This window comes from Labeo rohita, chromosome 11 (genome assembly GCF_022985175.1).
Source record: "Labeo rohita strain BAU-BD-2019 chromosome 11, IGBB_LRoh.1.0, whole genome shotgun sequence".
NCBI classification, from domain to species: domain Eukaryota; kingdom Metazoa; phylum Chordata; class Actinopteri; order Cypriniformes; family Cyprinidae; genus Labeo; species Labeo rohita.
The window spans coordinates 19871063-19892212 of record NC_066879.1 but is presented as its reverse complement, the minus strand read 5'-3'; the positions used below and the strand labels follow the sequence as shown (position 1 = coordinate 19892212).

General features: G+C 36.2%; 1 protein-coding gene across 1 annotated transcript in view; it reads left to right on the top strand.

Annotated features, from left to right (window-relative positions):
- The window catches only part of cntnap5l (contactin associated protein family member 5 like), an 83190-nt gene that overhangs the window by 6327 nt on the left and 55713 nt on the right, over nt 1–21150 (top strand). Inside the window, exon 2 of the mRNA XM_051123264.1 lies at nt 17781–17891. Coding sequence (XP_050979221.1) covers nt 17781–17891 — 111 coding nt within the window. The remainder of the gene's footprint in view (nt 1–17780; nt 17892–21150) is intronic.

The window sequence follows — 21150 nt, the reverse complement described above, 5'->3', positions numbered from 1 at the left end:
AACCCTATTATAATTGTTAGAATGGCCAAGGATCAGCAATCTCCACATAAAACTGATTGTGCAGACCAAACTGTAAGTCGTAAAGACTTGAAACTTGGAGGGATGGTAGTACCCACACCCCAGACAACGTCACCAAGGCCCAGCCCAATCGGCCTGATGGGGGCACCGCAGCAATCAAAAGTATGAAATCACTCTTAACACCTAAACTGTCAGTTGCTCATGTTTTTGTCTTATGTTGTTGGAATCCTTGGCTCAGATTTGATCGTGAGCCTGCAGAAATTTTGGGGTATTTTGGATTTTTTGCAAATCCTGCTTTTGCGAACTAGTCCTAGGTTTTTTCACTCGATTGGAACTAAACCAGTGCAGAAAGATTCTCTGGAGAGCGAATATCAATAATTATCCAAAAAAAAAAAAAAAAAAGCTCAATCTGAGGTCACAGGACAAAAATCACAGAGTCTGGCCACTTTGTGGCGCTGTAAGAGAGAAAAAAACATAAAAATGGCTATATCTATGCAACCACTTGTCTTATCAACATAAAAATCACTGTGCGTGGTCTTGGTCCAAAGTGTCACATGTGTCTATAAGGACATTTGCGTATTTAAAAAAAAAAAAAACATGGCTGCCATTGGCCGACGAAGTTTGAGCACCTGTTAGACAACGTTAACGGAGGCCAATCAGAATGAAACTCAGCGGGCCTGTTTGACTCACTGCCCCAAAGTTCTGTGAAAAATGGCAAAGAAATCGGCCACTGGGGGGAGTGATACCATGTTTTTCAAGGGCGTAAATGGTTGTACATTGCGTGGTTTTTCGCACATACACGTGATATTCATATCATACGATAGAACTCATCATTCCAGACAATTTTGCCTCTAGAACCACTGCTGTCAATCAAATCGTTTGTTAAATGATTGAGAAGATGTAAAAACTTTTATACTTTTATAAACTAGTCCTTGGTTTTTCAGTCAGTTTGGAAAAAAACACTGCAGTACAATACTCTAGAATCTCTAGGTCAATAATTATCAAAAAAAATTTGAAATTTACCCTTTGGGAAGCTATAACAGGGTCGTTTAGAAAAGTGGCCTTACAAATTTACCCAGAATCCTATAAAGCCTAATGGAAAACTCAAAACTTCACAAAACCTGGTTAGCCCATGCGACAAGTGATTCTAAACAAGCATGCAAAGTTTTAAGGAGATCGAACCACAGTTGGCACTATAACAGTCATAACTGTTAAAAAACAGAATATTTCTATGGTAAATTACCTGGATTTGCCAAAAATGCTTTTTTAAATCATTGATTTAGGTGGTAGACTTTTATTCATAAGAATGTTTTGTGAATCCAGCCCCAGTGATGCCTGATTCATGAATCACTCTTTTTGAGTCAGGTCTTTTCATCGAAACGGTCAGGAAAATTGGTTTGCGTTTCTGTTTCAGTCAAGACAGTTCACTCATACAGTTGGAGTGGTTTCTCCCTTAGTGAAACTTCAACGTGAAATATATGAGCATATGCTATAAAGTGATGAAGTGAACATGCACACAGACACAGCCAGCAATGAATCCTTTGGGACAGGACAGAGGTGATACTCTCCTAATCCTCCATAAGGTATTCAATTAAAAAATGGCTTTCACCCTTAATTCCAGGGCCTATGTTTTATCCTCCAACAGATCCAGCTCTATATGATGGTGTGCAAGAGCGCCTATATAAGAAAAGCTCCAGACTCAAATCAGAGCAGAGCTGTTAAATTAAGAAAGGCGCAATCTCTATAAAGCATGAATGTTAAATGTAAATTAAATGAACACAAATCCAAAGCACTGAAGGCTTGAAATGCCAACAGCAGATGGGCATAAGTAATCACAAAATGCCGTGTGTAAGAATGCATTTGTTTGGGAGTGGCTATGATGTCTGAAATAATCAAAATTCAGCTTGCCAGGAGATCAGTGTAATTGTTTTCTGCTGACCTTAAAGCTGCGGGTTCAGTCAGTGTTGTCTGCAGGACGTTGCCCAGATCCACAAGAAATGACTAAAACTCTGCATGCAAAAAAAATTTAATGAACTGACTTTGATTTGACTGCATCGTCATCACTGACCTCACTTTTACTTTGTTTAAATAAACACAAATTATAAGTATCAGTATTATTATTCATTTTGTGTGCATTATGTTTTAGTACACTGAGAAAAAATTGCTGGACGGCAAGTAACACATTAAATTAAGCATTCAATTTTAAAAATAGAAAAACTGAAATTGCAATTTCTTGTAAAACATACTCCAATATTATTTTTTGCTAAAATACAGTGTAATATGACTGACTAGTCTTGAGATTGCATACTCCTGAACAACATCTGTACCAGTTACCATCACTAGCACAAACTCATCTCATGTTGAGTATGCGTCATTAAAAATGTGCTCAGCCTCAAGATATTAAGAGTTAAGCATACATCATGCAGTATGTAAGGCAGGCATGCTAAGTAGGGCTCCCTCTCGCTTGATGGCTGGATTAGCTCTTGATTTCAGAGGAAGTAGCTCAGCCCACAAACTGCAGCTGTTAGGCTTGCCTCATTCTGTTAAAACGTCAGAATTACTCAAAGTTCTACCACTGAATTATCTCAAACTCTGACGCCCAATAATGCACTAATGGATAGAGAGGGTGGCTAAAAATTAACTTTGTATAATTAGATCATCAGGTAAACATGCAATGAAAACATTTTGTATGTGCATGCATTTTGTGTCCTACTGTACATTACATGAATAGAGTCAGCGTAAACTGCTTGCTATTTGCTCATTATAAGTTGGCAGTGTTTACATATTACAGGTTATTTATTTTCTCCAAACAACCGAGACAAGTACAAGAATATTGGTTTTCTAAATAAACTCTATTACCTTCACAGTCACTTAAATTGCTCTTCACTGTCAATAACGTCAGAGCTGCATATATATAGTCCATGTTGTCCTAATAGCCACAGAGTGTTTGTGAACTTTCAGAGGATCACTGAAGCAAGGTGAGCTTACTGACTGCATAAAGAGATGTGTCTGGTGTCATACTGTCTAAGGGAATTGCTCATGTTAATTTATATTCAGTGTGGAGTCTTCGAGGATGTTAGATACTCTGGTGTAGTTTCTTTAAAAAAAAGATTACAAGACTGTTTCTTTTTTGGAATATTTTGCTGCATCTCAGTGATTCTCATAATATTTTTTTAAACAGGCTTTCTAATTTAGAATATTGCTCGGCCTGTGCAGTTCTTAGTTATATTAGGCCAATTTAATGTTTGAATTTTGAATTTGTTCCCCTTCATTGACGGAAATTTATGTCAATCATAAGACAACGCTTCTCCGCCATTGATGGATTTTTCCGGCATTCCGTGTTTTCACTGGTCTAAGATAGGAGGCACTGTTACTCATCGTCTGAAAGATTATTAAATCTCTGAATCATAACATGGAGAAGAAGACGCAGAAAAAAGCGATTGTGTATGTAAGCAGATGCATATGCAAAATAATGCGATCATCAAATATTAATCATTACATTAATCAAAACTGCCTAACGTTACAGAATGAAATGATGATCCAGGAAGTGGTTTAGGACTGTGCAAGCTTTGGATGCATTGATGGGAGCGATCAACTCCATCTATGCTTTGCTAATGAATCTGAATCTGTAGTCTTTTGAAAAAAAAAAAAAAAAAAAAAAAAAAAAGCATTACTTTTTCAGCTTTTTGTTAAAAATGTTGCTTTTTTTATTAAACTGTCATGTGGTGTGACATGCTAAATTCCATGTAAAACTTCTTGAAACAGCACTTTTCAAATTGTGTTAATTTTTTTGTGCATTTTCGTTGACATTAATTGAGAGACTGTATGAAAAACTTGTAAAAATCCATCCATCCACTTCATCTATGCTTTGATAATCAATCTGAATCTGATCCAGAAGCTTTTTGTTCAAAATGTTGCTCTTTTATGAATCTTGGCCACATTCAAGTGTTGATAAAAAACAGAATGCATAAACAGGGCTCTATGTTTACTTTTCTTTTAAGGAGAAAATTTTGGAGCACAGTCAAAATTTCAGGAGCACCTTCTAAAATTTGACTCCTTAAAGTGATTTACATTTTGTTTTTACCTTTGTAATGGCATTTTTCTAACTTTATTAAAAGTGTGTCATCTTTTATGTCAAATATTTATATATATATATATATATATATATATATAAGCTTGTTAAAATTTCTAATTAAAACAACAGAATAAGAACAAGTACAATAAAAATGCGTTACCATATGAAATCAGTATTAAAATTAATTTGCACTACAGAGGTGGCACAGAAGAACACAAAAGTGGCTTGTAGGTGTACTTTCATATGTTTAATGAGGCTCAGAGGTGGCATGAGAGCAATCAAATTCATAAATTCATGTTAATTAATTATTAAATGATTTAAATAACTGCCAGTAAGTGGTGGCAAGTCACTGATTTAATACTGAATCATGAATTCATTTGACTCGTTAGAACAGCTGATTCATTCAGGAATGGGAAATTGAATCACTGGCTTGCTAGATTTGTTTAAAAACACACGTTCATTCATAAACGAAACATCGCTCTGCTTGAATGGAGATGCGCAGCGGCTCACTTGTGAATTGTTTCAAACTATTTTTCACGACGAAATAGAGAAAAATCGGGCAATGGTGTTATAGTCAGACAATGTAAGTCACTGAATATTAACTTCTTGTTTATTTAACCGTTGTATTTAATCAATATCTCATTCACTCATCTTAGTTCATCACAATCTCACAAAGTTTCATTATAATCAACCAAGCTCTCTACGCTGCACAATGAATCTCTTATTCACACTCTCTCTACACTTTGTTTATGAAAGGATTTGTGAGATATGCCTGTGATACATTACTTAACCTTGCAAAAACACATTGAAACCTTTGAGGTTCCCCTGCTTTGAGGCGCACTGCTGCTCCTAAATATTTTTTCATAGTCGCAAACAGTAGTTTTCAGTTGCAAATACACACTGAAATGGTCGCACTGTAGAGCTAGAATAAAACATTTTGTTTTGTTTAAAAGCAGAGGTTCTGTTCTGTCTTTTGACATATGTGACCCTTGACCACAAAACCACAAAGTCTTAAGTAGCACAGGTATATTTGTAGCAATAGCCAAAAATACATTGTATGGGTCAAAATGATTGATTTTTCTTTTGTGCCAAAAATCATTAGGATATTAAGTAAAGATCATGTTCCACAAAGATATTTTGTAAGTTTCCTACTGTAAATATATCAAAACTTATTTTTTGATTAGTAATATGCATTGCTAAGAACTTCATTTGGACAACTTTGAAAAATTAACACTTATGACTGGTTTTGTGGTCCAGGGTCACATATTGCATGTGCCTATATTCATATGATAAAATTGTGGGGGCCATGAAAAATTTGTGAAAATGATCAAAAATGCTGGCAGTGGCTGCCAACTTTTTTACCTTAGTACAAAAACAAACTTTTAAAGTGATTTGAAATTTGGTCCCTGGCAGAAAATATCACTGCGCTAAACCACTTACCAGGATTTGACGCTGACTTTTTTCCCCAAAGTGGCATATGCACTTCAAAGATGAAAAAGTTCATGCTGCACATGTAGGGGTCTAATAAAGTAAATCTTCAATAAAGGCATATAAGGAGAAATTTACAGAATCATTTATCAGAATACAACAACAACAACAAAACACTAGATTTTCAAGTATTTCTGCTTCATATTTATGTGATTATTTAAACGCCTACTTTAAAGTGTATAAACTGTGCAAACTCCTAATGTTAGTCTAATCTAATCTTATTCTATTCTTCCAATGTGACAATAATTATTTAGTTTTAATTAAAGATTAATGAAGTATATTTTACAAGAAAATCCTATTTGAGTTTTTGTACTTAAAAATCCTTTGTAACTGTTTCATCAGTAAATTCACATTTGCAATGTACCAAAAATAACCAGGAAAAACAAAAACTTTATGCATACTTATAAACAACCCAAATATACACAAGAACTCTTATTTTGAAATGTGTTTACTATTGCTTATTCAAAAAGATGAGGGAGATAGAATATGTACTCTTACAACCATCTACAACATATTACATGTAAACACTATGAAATAAGCCTTGTCATAATTCATCAACAAACCATAACCAATCTATTAGCATAAAAGCATAGTATTCATTAATTGGAAACTGCTCTGAAACTGCAAACTTGTAGAATGATCAACAGCAGAGGCAACAGAGTGTGGTAGTTGCCAAACCCTATCTGATTTTTTACATAGTTTAGGTACCCGCATTGACTTTTCACACACGTGTTCCTAAATACAGCTTACAGTTCACACACATCTATTTTTGGGTGGAAATGAGAGAGAAACACTTGCACTGTCGAGTCTTGCAGAGCTACATGAGGTTCAGATCTTTCTGCCTCTTTCTGCTTTCTGTCTATCTCTCTACTGATCTTTGAGAAACATGATAGATGAGTTATTCCAAGGATCCAGTCGGGTGGGGGAGTTTGGCGAAAGGGCCCTCCCAGACACACACACATATCGAGAGGACCCTCCCACTCACACACAAATGAAGATCAAAGAAGGCAGGCAGGGATTTACAGAGATTAAAGCAAAGTGAAGGACAAACAAAATCCTCCCGAGTTTTGATGAGGGGAAATTAAGGCCACGGCTCAGCATCGGATGAATACAAACAAATAGAGTGCCTGCCAAATGACACATCTCAGGAAAAGAAAAAAAAAAACATGCACATGGCAGTAATATGTTTTCAGCTTCATTATATCATTAGGATCTGTTATCATAAAAAGGCTGTTTGGGTTGTGTGACATGGTAAATTTCAGGAGTAAATTTCAAGACTACTTTAAACAGCATTTTTAAAGCATTAATTGAGACTGCATAAAATATTTGTACTTTTAAAAATCAATCTCCCTGCAGGTCCATTAGATTGAACTAGTGAGATGTTAAAAGTGTTAAAATTGTGATGTTTAAAAAAATCGTTCATGGCCCTTTGCCCACTACCCTCTAGACGTTTTTGGAAAGAGATCTCAGATTCCTTTTTCTATGGTTTGAATCTCCAAAAATGATATCATACATCAAATCGCTAAAGCTAAAGGACCAAACAGAGTTATTTGTCAGGCAATCTTATCAAAGCTCCTATTTACACTGCAAGTACTGCTGTCATTCTGCTGGGAGATGATTTAAACAATGCCTGGCGGAAACACTGAGGAAACCCGTTAATCTGCCATTAATCTCCCACCTTAATCAGAGCTATCGTGGCGGCCCATCAGATGGGTGATCGATCCCGCAAGCTATAAATAGCTCAGAGCGGTGTGGGCTAAACAACTCTCTGATGTGATGTACGTTCATTAGACCTGGTTGCTCAGGGTGTTTAGCACATCCTGTCCTCTCAGTGATGATTATAATCATTCCCTCTCTTTTTTTATCTTTCATGCTATCCAGCACTGTTTACAGCTGTTAAAAACTGGCCTGTGATTTCTCTGTAGAGGGGTCGGCAGACTTTTTGACATGAAGTGCCATGTCAGTGTCCGAATTAATTGTGTTATATCATATAGACTGTAATACATGGACCCAAAGAGTATTGGTACATTTAAAAGTATTAAAAATGTATACATTTGCATACAATGACAAATTAATATTCAAGTGTTTTGATATAGAAAAGCTTTTTGAAAACATCGCTCATTGATTTTTAATGGATGCATAAAATCAACTATGCATATGTTCCACTATTGTTTGACCACAAAAAAACATCTAAATACTTTATATCCCTATTTTAAACCATATGTAGGTCACTATGATTTCTGTGATGTGGAAAATGCAGATGAAATCACAGAATCCAGTCATAAAAATGGAATTCACTGTACTGTAACACGGAATGTTATGGAATTTGCCAAATTTTGGACAAATGGATCAAAAGTATATCAGTTTACTTAAATCAGATGGTGATTTATACTAGTGTCTGTGAATATTAAGCTGCAAAAATACTATTTAAATATGAATCCTGCATGTTCTGCATATCTTTGTGTGACTGAATGGCCCAGATGTGTGTGATGCTCACTGTGTTTTCAGCGTCCGCGGTCTCACTTAAATGAGAACGTGATATAATAAATATCATCTCCAATGCTGCAATGAGAGTCACTTTATGAGCATTTTACAGATTGAGTTGAGAAAAACTGCTGTCATATCATATACAAACACAAATTAAATTCTTGCTGGCAACCCATGTTAAAGGAGAAGTCCACTTCCAGAACAACAGTTTACAGATAATACTCACCCCCTTGTCATCCAGTATGTTCATGTCTTTCTTTCGTCAGTTGTAAAAGAAATTATATTTTTTAAGGAAAACATTTTAAGACATTTAAAACATTTTTAATTTTAAAACATTTTAAAACATTTTTTCTCCATATAATGGACTTCAATGGTGCCCCAAGTTTAAACTTCCAAAATGTAGTTTAAATGTGGCTTCAAACGATCACAAATGTGGTTGTAAACGATCCCAGCCGAGGAAGAAACCATCAGTTATTTTCATAAAAACAATACAATTTATATACATATTGTCTTGCTCTCCCTGAACTCTGTGTATTCTGGCTCAAGTTAGGGTATGTCGAAAAACTCAGATCGTATTTTCTCCCTCAACTTCAGAATCATCCTATATCGCTGTTTTACCTTTTTTTGTTAAGGGTGTTTGATCTTCTTTGCATGTTCACTTTGCAAAGACTGGATGGGAACTTCTGCAGCGACGTAGGATGATTTTGAAATGATTGTGAGGTTGAGGGGGAAAAAAAGAGTTTTTCGACATACCCTAACTGTCTTGAGCCAGAATACACAGAGTTCAGGGAGAGCAAGACAAGACGAGCGTTTGAGATTAAAAAGTATTTAAATTGTATTTTTTGAATGAAAATAACTGATCATTTCGCTATATAATACCCTTTTTCCTTGGCTGGAATCATTTACAACTGCATTTGGGATCGTTTGAAGCCGCATTTAAACTGCATTTTGGAAGTTCAAACTCGGGGCACCATATCAGTCCATTATATGGAGAAAAAATGCTGAAATGTTTTCCTCAAAAAACACAATTTCTTTACGACTGAAGAAAGAAAGACATGAACATCTTGGATGGCAAGTCTTCATTAAGTACAACTATTGCTAATAATATAATTATTATTAAACCTAAATTTTTTAAGGAATAATCAATCACACAAATTTTCTTCCATGTTTTAACAGAACCTGTTGTGCATCGCTTTGTTTGAGTTTAATTTTCATTGGAAATTAAATAAATGTTTTAGGCCTTTATAAATCGTAAAATAAAATGTATTATATAGAGACATAAAAATGTAATTTTTATGCTTTTTGGTTAATAAACTTTAATTTTAAGCTGCAGTCCGTAACTTTTTTTGTGTTTAAAAGTTACAAAATGTATAAAATAAGCGAGTACATCATGAAACCATTTTCCAAACCATGTTTTTGGCTTATCCTGAATCACTACAGTACACCTAATGACCTTACGTAGACCTGCCCCTTTTTAGTGCTGCATTTCCTGTCTTCTGTCTTCCGGTTGTATTTTCTCAATGATCTGACGGATTTATGAATGAACTGCTCATTTTAAAAATGTTCTGGTCTACTGACATTTAAGATTTAATTTGTTTTAAACATTACAATGCTCACGATAACTGTTTTATTTTACTCTTAGACAGTGATGCCATAGATATATACAGAGCACCCCCCCAATGGAAGTTCAAAGACAATATTGTAAAGATGGTGACATGCTTGTTTCTCTGGAGAATATGGTCAATAATATGTTTTAGACTGGTTCTAGTAGGAACGGCTGCGAAGTAGCCCAGTACCTGCGTGATTCATCATAGATATAACCAAAGAGAAATAGCTCCGGCTACAGTGTTCTGCAAGAAGTATGCAGTTCTGTTTTTTAACCACTAGAGTGCCAAAAGTTATGAACTGCAGCTTTAACCATTAATATTGAGTCCAGAAAAATAAAAAACGGAATCTAAAAAATAATTAATTTGGATACAAGTAAAACGGAACTTGGGGGAAAAAAATTAAAACTTATGCAGTGAACCATATCTATATTTTTTACCATTTGAAACTTAACTCCTTAATATGAAATCTTTTCCTTAAAAGGTAGGGTCCCTGTATAATACTGCACTATTGAAGTAATATCCTTTTATTTTACAAGGTATTTTTAATGTGCAAAAAAAAAAAATCTAAACAGCAGACCCAAAATGTGTCATTGCTGCAGCACTGCTGTGGGCGTGAGTATTGTAGGACTGTGCGAACCTCAGAACAGCAGATTCGCTTTGTAGAGCATTCCAGTTTTAGTACAGCGCAGATCATTTTCTGGTTTGCGCTGTCTGTAGGTTGCGCAAGTAAATAGAACAGATCTCTTTGCTGTTCAGTGGGCTGTGCAAGTAAACAGATCCGCTCTCCAGTGATTCGCGCTGTGCGATTCGACTGAATAGTGCAGTTTCGTCCCACTTTTGGAGCGTTTGGCTTCCCAAACAGCTTTAGAACTCAATAAAACCGTCTGTGTGATTACAAAGTAGAGTTGCTGAAGGATTCATGCAGATGTGATTGACTTCAGCATTTCTAAAATAAACAACAAAATAAAATTACAGTATATGCATAATATTCCTCTCGCTTCTCTATTATTGCCTGCATTCCAATGATTACACCTCCGTATTCCAATGGCTTGCCCAAATTCCTTGCCTTCATACTCTTTCTTCACATGCTGGTCTTATTACCAGCATTCCCTTAAATTCTTCCTCTCATTTCTGTCTGTTATTCCTACTCTCTTCCACTCTTTTCTACGCCCCCATGACCACATGATTAAAGCTCTCCTGCCCAAGTCACACTGAGGCAGCACAGTAATAATGTCTGACCTTTTGAACAATGACCATGTGAATGCACTCTCAGGTAGGTCAGGAAGAGTCCTTCAGAGACACGGACCTGCCTGATACGTCACTGAATCAGGCCCACCTTTCTCAGGCCAAAAATTCCACATAATGTCTGTCATTCAGCTACTTCAAAATGCTGCTGCTGATGGGTTATTTCATGTTGGAAAAATATAATTATGTCCCTGTTGCTAGGCAAACACTTTACTCTTCTGGATCTGTGGTCTCTGTCATCATTATGTTGGGATGTCAGTGTGTGACTGTGTGTGTGCATGTGTGTGTGTATATGGCCAAAAGGGAGTGAGAGTGATGCGAAATTGTAGATGTGGTGATTTTTAAAAAAAATGTTGAAAGGTCAATGAGATGCTGCTGTAGATGAAGAGGCTTGAAGAGAGCTGCTTTTGTTGTTTTAGCCATGAAGGGCCATAAACCATTTTTTATGAAAGATAAAAGCACACATTTTGATTGGCTGATACAGTGAAAGGGGTCTAGCTGAGAGTACTTATGAAACCACCAACAGTGGTGGACTTGCAACAGTTTATTTTTCTGTTTTTGAAGAATAATATTTCATAGTACTTTTTGGTATAAGTAGTTAGCAGCGTATATAAATGCATGATCTGATGTCACATAAACTAAATCCATTGAATGCTTAATTATCAAATTGTCTGTAATGACTGACGAGGATATTTATAAGTGAGATGAGTTATCATTATTTGGTCTTGAACTAAATCAGAGGTTTCGAATTCTGTTCCTAGACAACTACCATCCTGCGAAGTTCAGTTCCAACCCTAAAGTTTCCAAAGTTCAACTCCAACCGTGATCACACATGACGAATTGCGTGCTGCCCCGAGAAAAAGCATGCTTAATGGCCACATCTGGAGACTTGAACCAGATAAATAAGATTTTCAAAAACACTTAATAGTTACAGCCAGCATGTTAGAGAAAACTTGGAACTGAACTCTACAGCAGGGATTCTCAGCTGTGGCTCTCGAAGTCCACTTTCGTGCGAGTTTGGTGCCAACCCTAATCAAACACACCTGAACAAGCTCCTCAAGGTCTTCAGGATCACTAGAAAGTTACAGGCAGGTCAGTTTAACCAAGGTTGGAGCTAAACTTTGCAGGAAAGTAGACCTCAAAGGCCAGAGTTGACAACCTCTGCTCTACAGGATGGTAGGTGGATCTCCAGAAGCAGGATTAGGTACCTTTGAGATAACTTTAAGAGAATTCAGTTCTTAAATTTGTGATGAAAGTGAAGTAGCAAGAGATCTTTTCTTCTGAGAGAAGCCTGTTGTCTCACCCCAAAGTCAAGTCATTACATTTTGATTAAACATTACAAGATCACATTTTTAAAAAAAAAAAAATGAAACATATGCTTAGAAGAATCATTCCGAATGAGATCAATAACATCCACTTAGAAAATAGTTCTTGAAGCAACCAGTGGCAGACCCTTCCCACATTTGCTGTGAAGTCAATATAGTGCCTATGATTAAGTTTGTGTTGATTAAATAGTACAAAAAAGGCTAAACAGGTTTTTCTTCTGGGTGTTCTAATAGTCGATTGATGCCTTCTTTGGGAAGAAAATTACTGACAGGAATAGTCTTTGATGAAACAGTACTCATTAATACCTTTCTCTAAAAAATGCTGGTATAAAAACACCCAATTTGGGTTACTTGACAACTCAGCCCTGGGTAAATATTGAACAGAACACATGCTGGGTAATTTTGACTCAATTGGTTGGGTTAAGTGTTTTTACCAAACATGCTGGGTTATTTTATTTAAGTCAACTATTGTTTAAAAATTATTATATTGCTGGTTTAAAATGGAATGGAAGTTATGAAAACACACACAGAATTACTAGAGGCAACGGCAATAATCAAAAGATGAACATTTATTATTAAGCAAGAATGCATGGACAAAATACAAGACAAATTGAATTTATTTTGTTTTATTATACAACATAGTTTACAATGTTACATACATTTAAACTTGTTTAACAAGCATTTTAGACATAAAAATATAACATTTAAAAGTATAATTTTAATTAAAGTGTATTCAACCATTCTCTTTAATCACTTTTTACTGAAGTAGCGTGAATTCACATTGCCGAAATCTGAGCCGGGGAAAAGGCTGCTGTTCGCCGGGTTAACTGCGAACTTCAGACTGCACCCACGCGTTGCTGAAAGATGCCACACTGTAAAAAAAAAAAAAAAAAAAACAATTTGCTGAGTCAACTTAAAATAATTTGTTACCCTGTTGCCTTAAAATTTTAAGTTCAGTCAGCTCAAATAAGTTTAGTCAACTTGAAATCTTCACAACTTAGATATTTCAGCTGACTAAACTAAAAATTTGGTTTGTTAAACTTAAAAGCTGGGCGTTAAAAAGGTGAGTTAAAAAATAACCCAATAAAATGACCCAACGGGCTGAACCCAGCATTTGGGTTAAAAAAAAAAAATAACCCAGCATTTTTTAGAGTGTTGCTTAAATGAGGTTAATACAAAATTAAACATATATGACAGGATCTGTAGAATATGTATCGAATTTCAAAGAAAATTCATTCTCTCAGCTTTTGTTATGATTGTCAGTTTCTCTCAAAATGGGTCAACAAGCGACTGAAGAAAGCCAGCAGGATCAGTTTTCGTGGTGTATTATGTCCTATTCTTAGCCCTTGTTCATTTTTTCCTCCACATGTCATGTTTCTAAATCTTGAGTAGGATTATTAGTGTAAATATGTCCATCCCTAGTCTGTGGTTATGGTAATTAAACATTAGTACAATTTTGTGTGCCCTTATCATCCGTAACATCTTCAGGTCTAGACACTCCATTGGGAAATTAACTTTATTTAATGAAAAAAATAGTGTTAGAAATATCGCTGGAGTCAACAAGACCTCTAGTGTGTTTATAATCTTGACACTGGCTGTTTATTAATTTTCCCACGCAGAAAGGGCGTGATTACTTTCAGGACATGCAGAAGTCCGGAAATATGCGCTTCAGTGAAATTTATAAGGTCCTTCTTGTGAATTCAGACGTGAAATATTTGGTTGTACCCATCAAATGATGTCATACCCTTGAGGGTGTCACATAAACGTCAGGTGTATCATTTGTAATCTGCGAGGTTGTATTTTCAGTGCAAACAAATCAACCTCAGATGAACTTTGCAGAACATTTAGTAGGACACTTTATCACTTTCTTCCGTGAACTTTCTTAAAATGCTACTTATTACTGTAGGAGTAAATCAGAGGAGGGGTGTGCTGCGTGTCATTTGCTTAGCTGAGAGTGAAAGGACGATGCCGCAGCTGTTCTCTCTGATGCAGCGGAGAGCACTGCTGACTCAGATTATAGCTCCCTTATGGTGACAATAACGCATGTGAGCCCCCTCACAATGGCGAGACTTCTCTCTTTTCTCATTAAGTTGAAGAGAAGGTGGGAGTGTGTATGTGAGAGATGGCGAGAGAGGAGGAGGAAAAACAGAAACTGAAGAGTGGGTGAGCAGAAAGATGGGCGAGATTGAGGAGGAGAGAACAAAGGATATGGAAAAATGGTCATAGAGAAGACAATTCAATGTCAAATGAGTGATTGTCAGGCAAAATGTTGCCACAAACGCAAAGGCTCTCTAAATAAGGATATATTTTTACTCTGGTCCATGGAGAGTGCTGCAAAGTGCTTACGCTGCTGAAACAGGAGAGAGCTTTAAAATGCTCCCTGGACACAGCTAATGGCTCCCTAACCTGCTGTTCATTGTTTTGTTATTCTGACGATACATGCATATTTCGGAGGCTCGAGACTAATGTGTTTGGGCTGTCGAGCTGTGCTTCATTAGAGTTCTTTTGATCTGTGTGTTTCCATGGAAAAGGCCATTGAAGGATGCAAGAAAAGCAAATGACGGAATGTTTATTTACCAGTAAGGTACAATAGGTAGAATACATCTGGTGTGGTCTCGCGTGACCTTTCTGACATTTAATCTCTGTCCGTATGAAAGCAGTTTGGGTGCTTAATGGTTGGTTGCATGGTTATAATGTCTATACATGGGTGATGTATGAAAAGCAGTTTGTAATTGGTTGTACATTCCTCACTTTACAACTGAAGGCCATAGAAATGTTTTTTTTTTTTCAGTCTCTTTCATCCAAACCGAAAATGGCCTTGACCTTTAGCAAATGGGTATTCTTGCCAACACACTGAGCAAAAAATCAAAAGACTAAAATTACCACTGCTGTAATAAACTGACAAGATTTGAATGAACTGTCTGATTCAGCTGGTGCTGTCACATAATGTACCCAATATCTCACATTTGAACCTTCCTTTTCCCAGCTTTGGTTTTGAATCCTATTATGAAAATCAAGATCTTCAAGTGTAAAATTCCTGACAATCCAGACATGCAACATGTTGAAGTGAATTCTTTAAAAACAGACTGGGGTCAGTGACTGACTGGCACTGACAATGCAAGCGGATGAAAGGCAGATTACATGTGACAGCTTGCAAGACTCAAGACTTTAATTAACTCTCACAAACTGGCCGTCTTTGCAGAGAGCAGATGTCTTTACATCACACCCAGCAATATGAGACTGCCACTACAATTAAGAGAGAGACAGGTTGTTCCATTTCAAATTTGAACCCCATTAATGAGCTCAAATTGTCTTTTTAGTATACTGTATCCAGCAAAGCAAACAAACAAAAAACAAAATATTTGATTAGTCTTTAGTAGGGTCGACCAATTATCGGCCTGGCCGATTATCAGCAGCAATATTAAGCATTTTTATTAGGGATGCACAATATGGAAGTCACAGCATATATTCCAAGATGATAATCTAATGTTAAACCTATAAAAATGTTTTTAAAAAGCACATGGCTCCATAGCACCATCACATTACAATGTCGCAATGACCATCATTTGTCAGCGCCTCAGTCCTCAAAGTTTAATGAGTGTTGACATGTAGCTGCCAACTTTAGCTACATTAAAAACAGATGGACGCAATTTAAATAGGTTCCTATGGAGACCGGAACAGAAGAGCATCCAATCAGAAATTTGAATTTATAATGGAGGCACTCATCATTTACTCAGGAAAAAGGTCTATATCGGAATCGGCCAATAAAGGTTTTAAATGTAAATATTGGCATCAGCCTGAAAAATTATGCCAACATGTGTTGCCGATAAGACAAATAACTCACCTGAGCTCAGGGTGTGTTAGCGATTAGATTACGTCAGCAGTGTGGCTCATTGTTGAAGCAAAGTTTTGCCTCAGTAATGATAAGGTTCACTGTTTTGGATCATGTACAGAATGACACGTTCAGTGTGTGATAGCGCTAACAGTAATAGCACGGGTAGTGGTAGCAGAGGCAGCCTTCCCCAGGTCCCAATGCCCTCTTAGGAGTTTTAAGGAGTTTTAATTCTGTAGCGGGTGCTGTTGGCCTACTTCTAATAAAATGAAAGTAAAATACACAAATAACATTTAGACTGTGCTTCTGAATAAATAAAGCAGTAATTGATGTCATAAATGAGTATGTTTTGGTCAGAAGCTATAATTTACATGATTAAAAAAAAATACATGACACTTGTAAAATTAAAATTTTATATATACTGATTTATTCATTAGTGTGTATTACGTTATATTTTTTAAACAAATTATGTGCTCTAAAGGATTTTTAGAATTTTTTTCAACTTGTTTGCTTTAGACCATCTACAAATGTTATATTTTTCTGAGACAAAAATGCAGTGATTGATAAACATTGCATATATAGTTATTTCAAAGCTTCAATGTACTGTCATTATAAAAGTACTTCATTATTGTTTATTTAATTCTAACAGATAAGTTCGTGTTTAAAACTAACCCAAATTAAAAATAATTTGCTTATAATTACCAGAGACTTGTTGTTGTTTCCAGACAAAAGGAAATATATCGGCATCGGTTATCAGCAAAAATGCAATATCATGCATTCCTTAATTTTAAATGGTTCTTAATACTGTGTGTGGTTACCTGGATGATCTACGACTGTTTTTTTTTTTTTTTTTTGTGATGGTTGTTCATGAGTCCCTTGTTTGTTCCAAACAGTTAAATTGAGTACTGTTCTTCAGAAAAATCCTCCAGGTCCTGCAGATTCTTTTTCAAGCATCTTTTGCATATTTAAACCCTTTCCAGCAGTGACTGTATGGTTTGGAGATCCATCTTTTCACATGGAGGACAATTGAGGGACTCAAACACAATTTTAAAAAAGGTTCAAACATTCACTGATGCTCCAGGAAAAAAAAAAAAACACAATGCATTAAGAGTCAAGGGGGGTGAAAACTTTTTGCATTTGAAGATCAAGGTAAATTGTACTTAATTTGTCCTCCGGGAGACACCCAAGTTTCTTCTGTTGCTTCCGAAGATGATACTTCAACAAAATAAGAAAAATTTGGACATCTTCATCCTGTTCAAAAGTTTTCACCCCCCGGCTCTTAATGCATCGTGTTTCCTTTTGGAGCATCAGTGAATGTTTGAACCTTTTTTTAATAGTTGTGTTTGAGTCCCTCAGTTGTCCTCAGTGTGAAAGATGGATCTCAAAATCATACAGTCACATTTTGTATGATCTCTCTTATTTTGTTAAAATTTTCACACATTCTGCAAGGGGTTCCCAAACATTTGCATAAAACTGTATATATCGGTTTAAAATATTGGATATCGGTCTGCTTGATCTGTTGTAATCGGTATCGACATCTGTCCTGAAAAACACATATTAGTCGACCCCTAGTATTTAGTGCATGCAATAAAATTATAGAATCATATGGAATCATGTAATAAAACCCTTAGCTCTTTTGCATTTCAAATGAATAACTAAAGGTTTTTGGTTTTAATGCAAGTTTTCATTGCATTTTTCTCCAGATTACTGCGAAGAGCCCCTGGTGACATCACTACCCCCAGCTTCCTTCCAGAACTCATCAAGATTCTCTGACAGAAGGTCACCACACTATGCTAAACTCAACAGAAGAGATGGTATGCGCTTCTGTCTTGTTGTTCTCCTGCCCTCTTTGTACCAAATAACATCCACAGTTGTCTGTGTTTATGTGACTAGAGAATTAAGCAGAAGGGAAATTTGTCCTTGTCAGAGGAAAGTGTTGACGTAAAGCTTTTTTATGAATACCTAACGTAATGCGATTTGGCTTCCACAAACACTGCAAAAAAGTATTAGAAAACTTCAGACTGTCATTGGAGGCAATGTAACAGTCTGATGGTGTCCATGAGCAGTACTGATGTGAAAAGCTCTGGTGATTAGCTGTGCCTGAAGCTACATTTTAAGATTTTAAAAGTCATTTCTCAAGTGTGACAAGACAGAGACAAACATAAATCTCTAATGACAATACGAAACAACCACTCAAAATGTAAATACGGACTCAGAGTAAGGGAATTGATTTAAAAGAAGTTTAGAAGTTTTAGTAACCAAATGTAATTTGTCAAGGGTGTTTTTTCTCCCTTAATGCTCGGTGTCAGTTAATATTCAAATGCATGTTAACAGATTCTAATTTTTATTACATGTCTTGCAAATTTTCATCCAACAGCTAGCATTTTCCAGGGCTGGCCACAGCATTGTAAGCCTAAGTAGATCATAAAAATCATAAAATGTCCTCTTCAGATTTCTTGTGCTCACGATGCTTTTGGGAAATGCAGCCCTTGTCGTTTTTTTTTTTTTGAATTAGAAGGTTTACACTAAGACAGTGGTTTTCAAACAGGTCCTGCGAGCACCCCCAACACTGCACATTTTGTAGGTATCTCACATCTGACACACCCATTTTAGGTTTTGCTGTCTCTACTGATGAGTTGAATCAGGTGTGATAGATGAGGGAGACACAGAAAACGTGCAGTGATGGGGGTGCTCGCAGGACCGGTTTGAAAACCACTGCACTAAGATATTGTCCTTTTCCTGTGTTGCTTAATTAGTTCATTCTTTGCACCCGTGTCTAGTTAATTATCCTTATTAGTTTCTTGTTTGGTTTAGTATTTATAGCACTGCCTTTCCCCAATTACTTTGTCCTGTCTCTGTTGTGCTTGAGAGGTTGTTTTCTCTTTGGTTTTCTTTTGGATTTATTACATACTTTATTTGTTTGGACTTTCTGGCTCCTTCGTGCATCTTCGAGTTTCTCACCCTAACGACCCGTGACAGTCCTAACATGAATTATAATTTTTTTTTCATCATTAGCTCACCCTCTTATGTTGTTCCAAACCTCTATGACCTTTTTTTCTACTGTGAAACATTAAAGATTAGAGCTGTCACTAGCGATTATTTTGGTAATCGATTAATTTTGACGATTAATCAAGTAATTGTGTAATTGTAAAAAAAATTTAAGGTAATAAAAATAGACCAAAGCAACGAGGCAATAATAATTGTTCAAATAAAGTATCAAAAGCAAGTATAAAAACACATAATGTATTATAAACCACAGAACTTAATTATTTTATTTTATTGATTTATTTTAATTCATACAATGGAAGTCAATTGTCACCCAAACCTTTTGGGAACTATTGTTCAAAATATCATTTGTGTTTCACAGAGAAAAGAAAGCCAAACAAGTTTGGAAGGTGAGCAAATGACTTTTTTTGTGTGTAAATGTGATTAAATCAGAAATGCCAGTGGATGCATGGGTTCTGAACAACAGCAGCCTCAGAAACGATCAGGATTCAAATCCCGAAACAGTATAATGGCTGCTCTTGATTTGCTTAATGATTCTAAAACACTCACGGACAAACCATTGTGCCAGACTGAGCTTTGGCAAAGCACTGGGTATAACAAAAGGACTGTATAAATTATGACTAAGCAAACATGTTGTGGTTTTTACTTCGGGGAGGTGGAGAGCAGTTTGATTAATGCAACCTTACAATCAGCAGCTGATTACAGTCTGTAGAAGCACTTGAGAAAACTCCCCAGCCAATTAAGCAGTTAAGCATAGACATGCCATAAATACCAGTTTATGCTGAGGCCTTGCTTTGAGAGTTTTGTTTTGTGCATTGTAAGATATTTGACCCCATGGCACAAACACACTCCAAGAACCACCTTATGATGCTCGGTGGTGCTCGCAAATGATCACACTACCAAACTCTGTAGTGGATTCGTAACTTTTTGGATCAGCGGTGTCTTCCAGCGGTAATAAGAGGGGCTATGATATGTCGGTTCGTCCCTGTCACCCCCAAGGCGTTTCTTTTTCTCGTCATGCCTCTTGCTCAGTAACAGCAGGAGGTTTCCTTTTACTGTGAGACACAGACAGGCAGCCCGTTCCCAGTCACTGCCAGCCCGATCCAAATGTGTACAGACACCAAATGTTCGCTCGACCCATCTATTGCATGATCTGTCTCTAATGGTCATTAGAATTCAAGATCTGTATGTTGTAATTTATGTCTGTGCTTATTATTTGTGTCAGTTTGGAAATTATTTGATGAATTAAATAAATTGTTCATGCTAAAGACACATTTTTTGTATGCACGTGCAGTATAAGAATGTTTTATCTGCCTCCTCATGGAGTCTGCACTGGAATGTAATGAGCTCAGAGTGTTCACCCTGACCTTTTGCGAAAATCTTCATAGATGATATGTACCCAGTCACAGAACAGCACTGATGAAGCATTTATTATCTGACCATCTTGTTCTGACTTGCCCTGAGGCAACCCTGTCACACCTGACCTTGAGGGTTTCCTTTTTCCACCCCAGCTTGATGTCCTCTCGAAAAACAGCTTTAACTTGAGCTAGGAGTGTGCAATATTGACAAAAAAGATCTCTCTCTAAATTTTCTGGGATTTTGTCGATAAAGCTAGCTAGACGATATTTTGTTTCGTTTTTTTTTTGTGTGTGTGTGTGTGTGTTGGTACCTTTACTGGTTTAGGTCTGTCATGGACATCTGACTCCCGAAGCTTTTCATATTCTTCATATTCTGCGCAGTGGTTAGTTTACATTAATGATAGAAATGAAATTTTGCACGATGAGGCAATATTTTTACCTGTTTTATGCATTTTATGTCAAACTCCTGATTATTACAATTGCTTAAGTAATGCTATGAGGATGTTTTTTTTAATAAAATGATTATGAGGTGTTTTTATTTTATATATATATATATATATATATATATATGCAAAAATATCAATTATATCTTGATATTTTCTGTAATTTTGTCAACAATGATAGACAATATTTTGCTGAACGTGTTATTGTGCTGGTACTTTGACAGGTTTAGGACTGCCGTGGACAGCTGACTCCCAAAGCTTTTGAT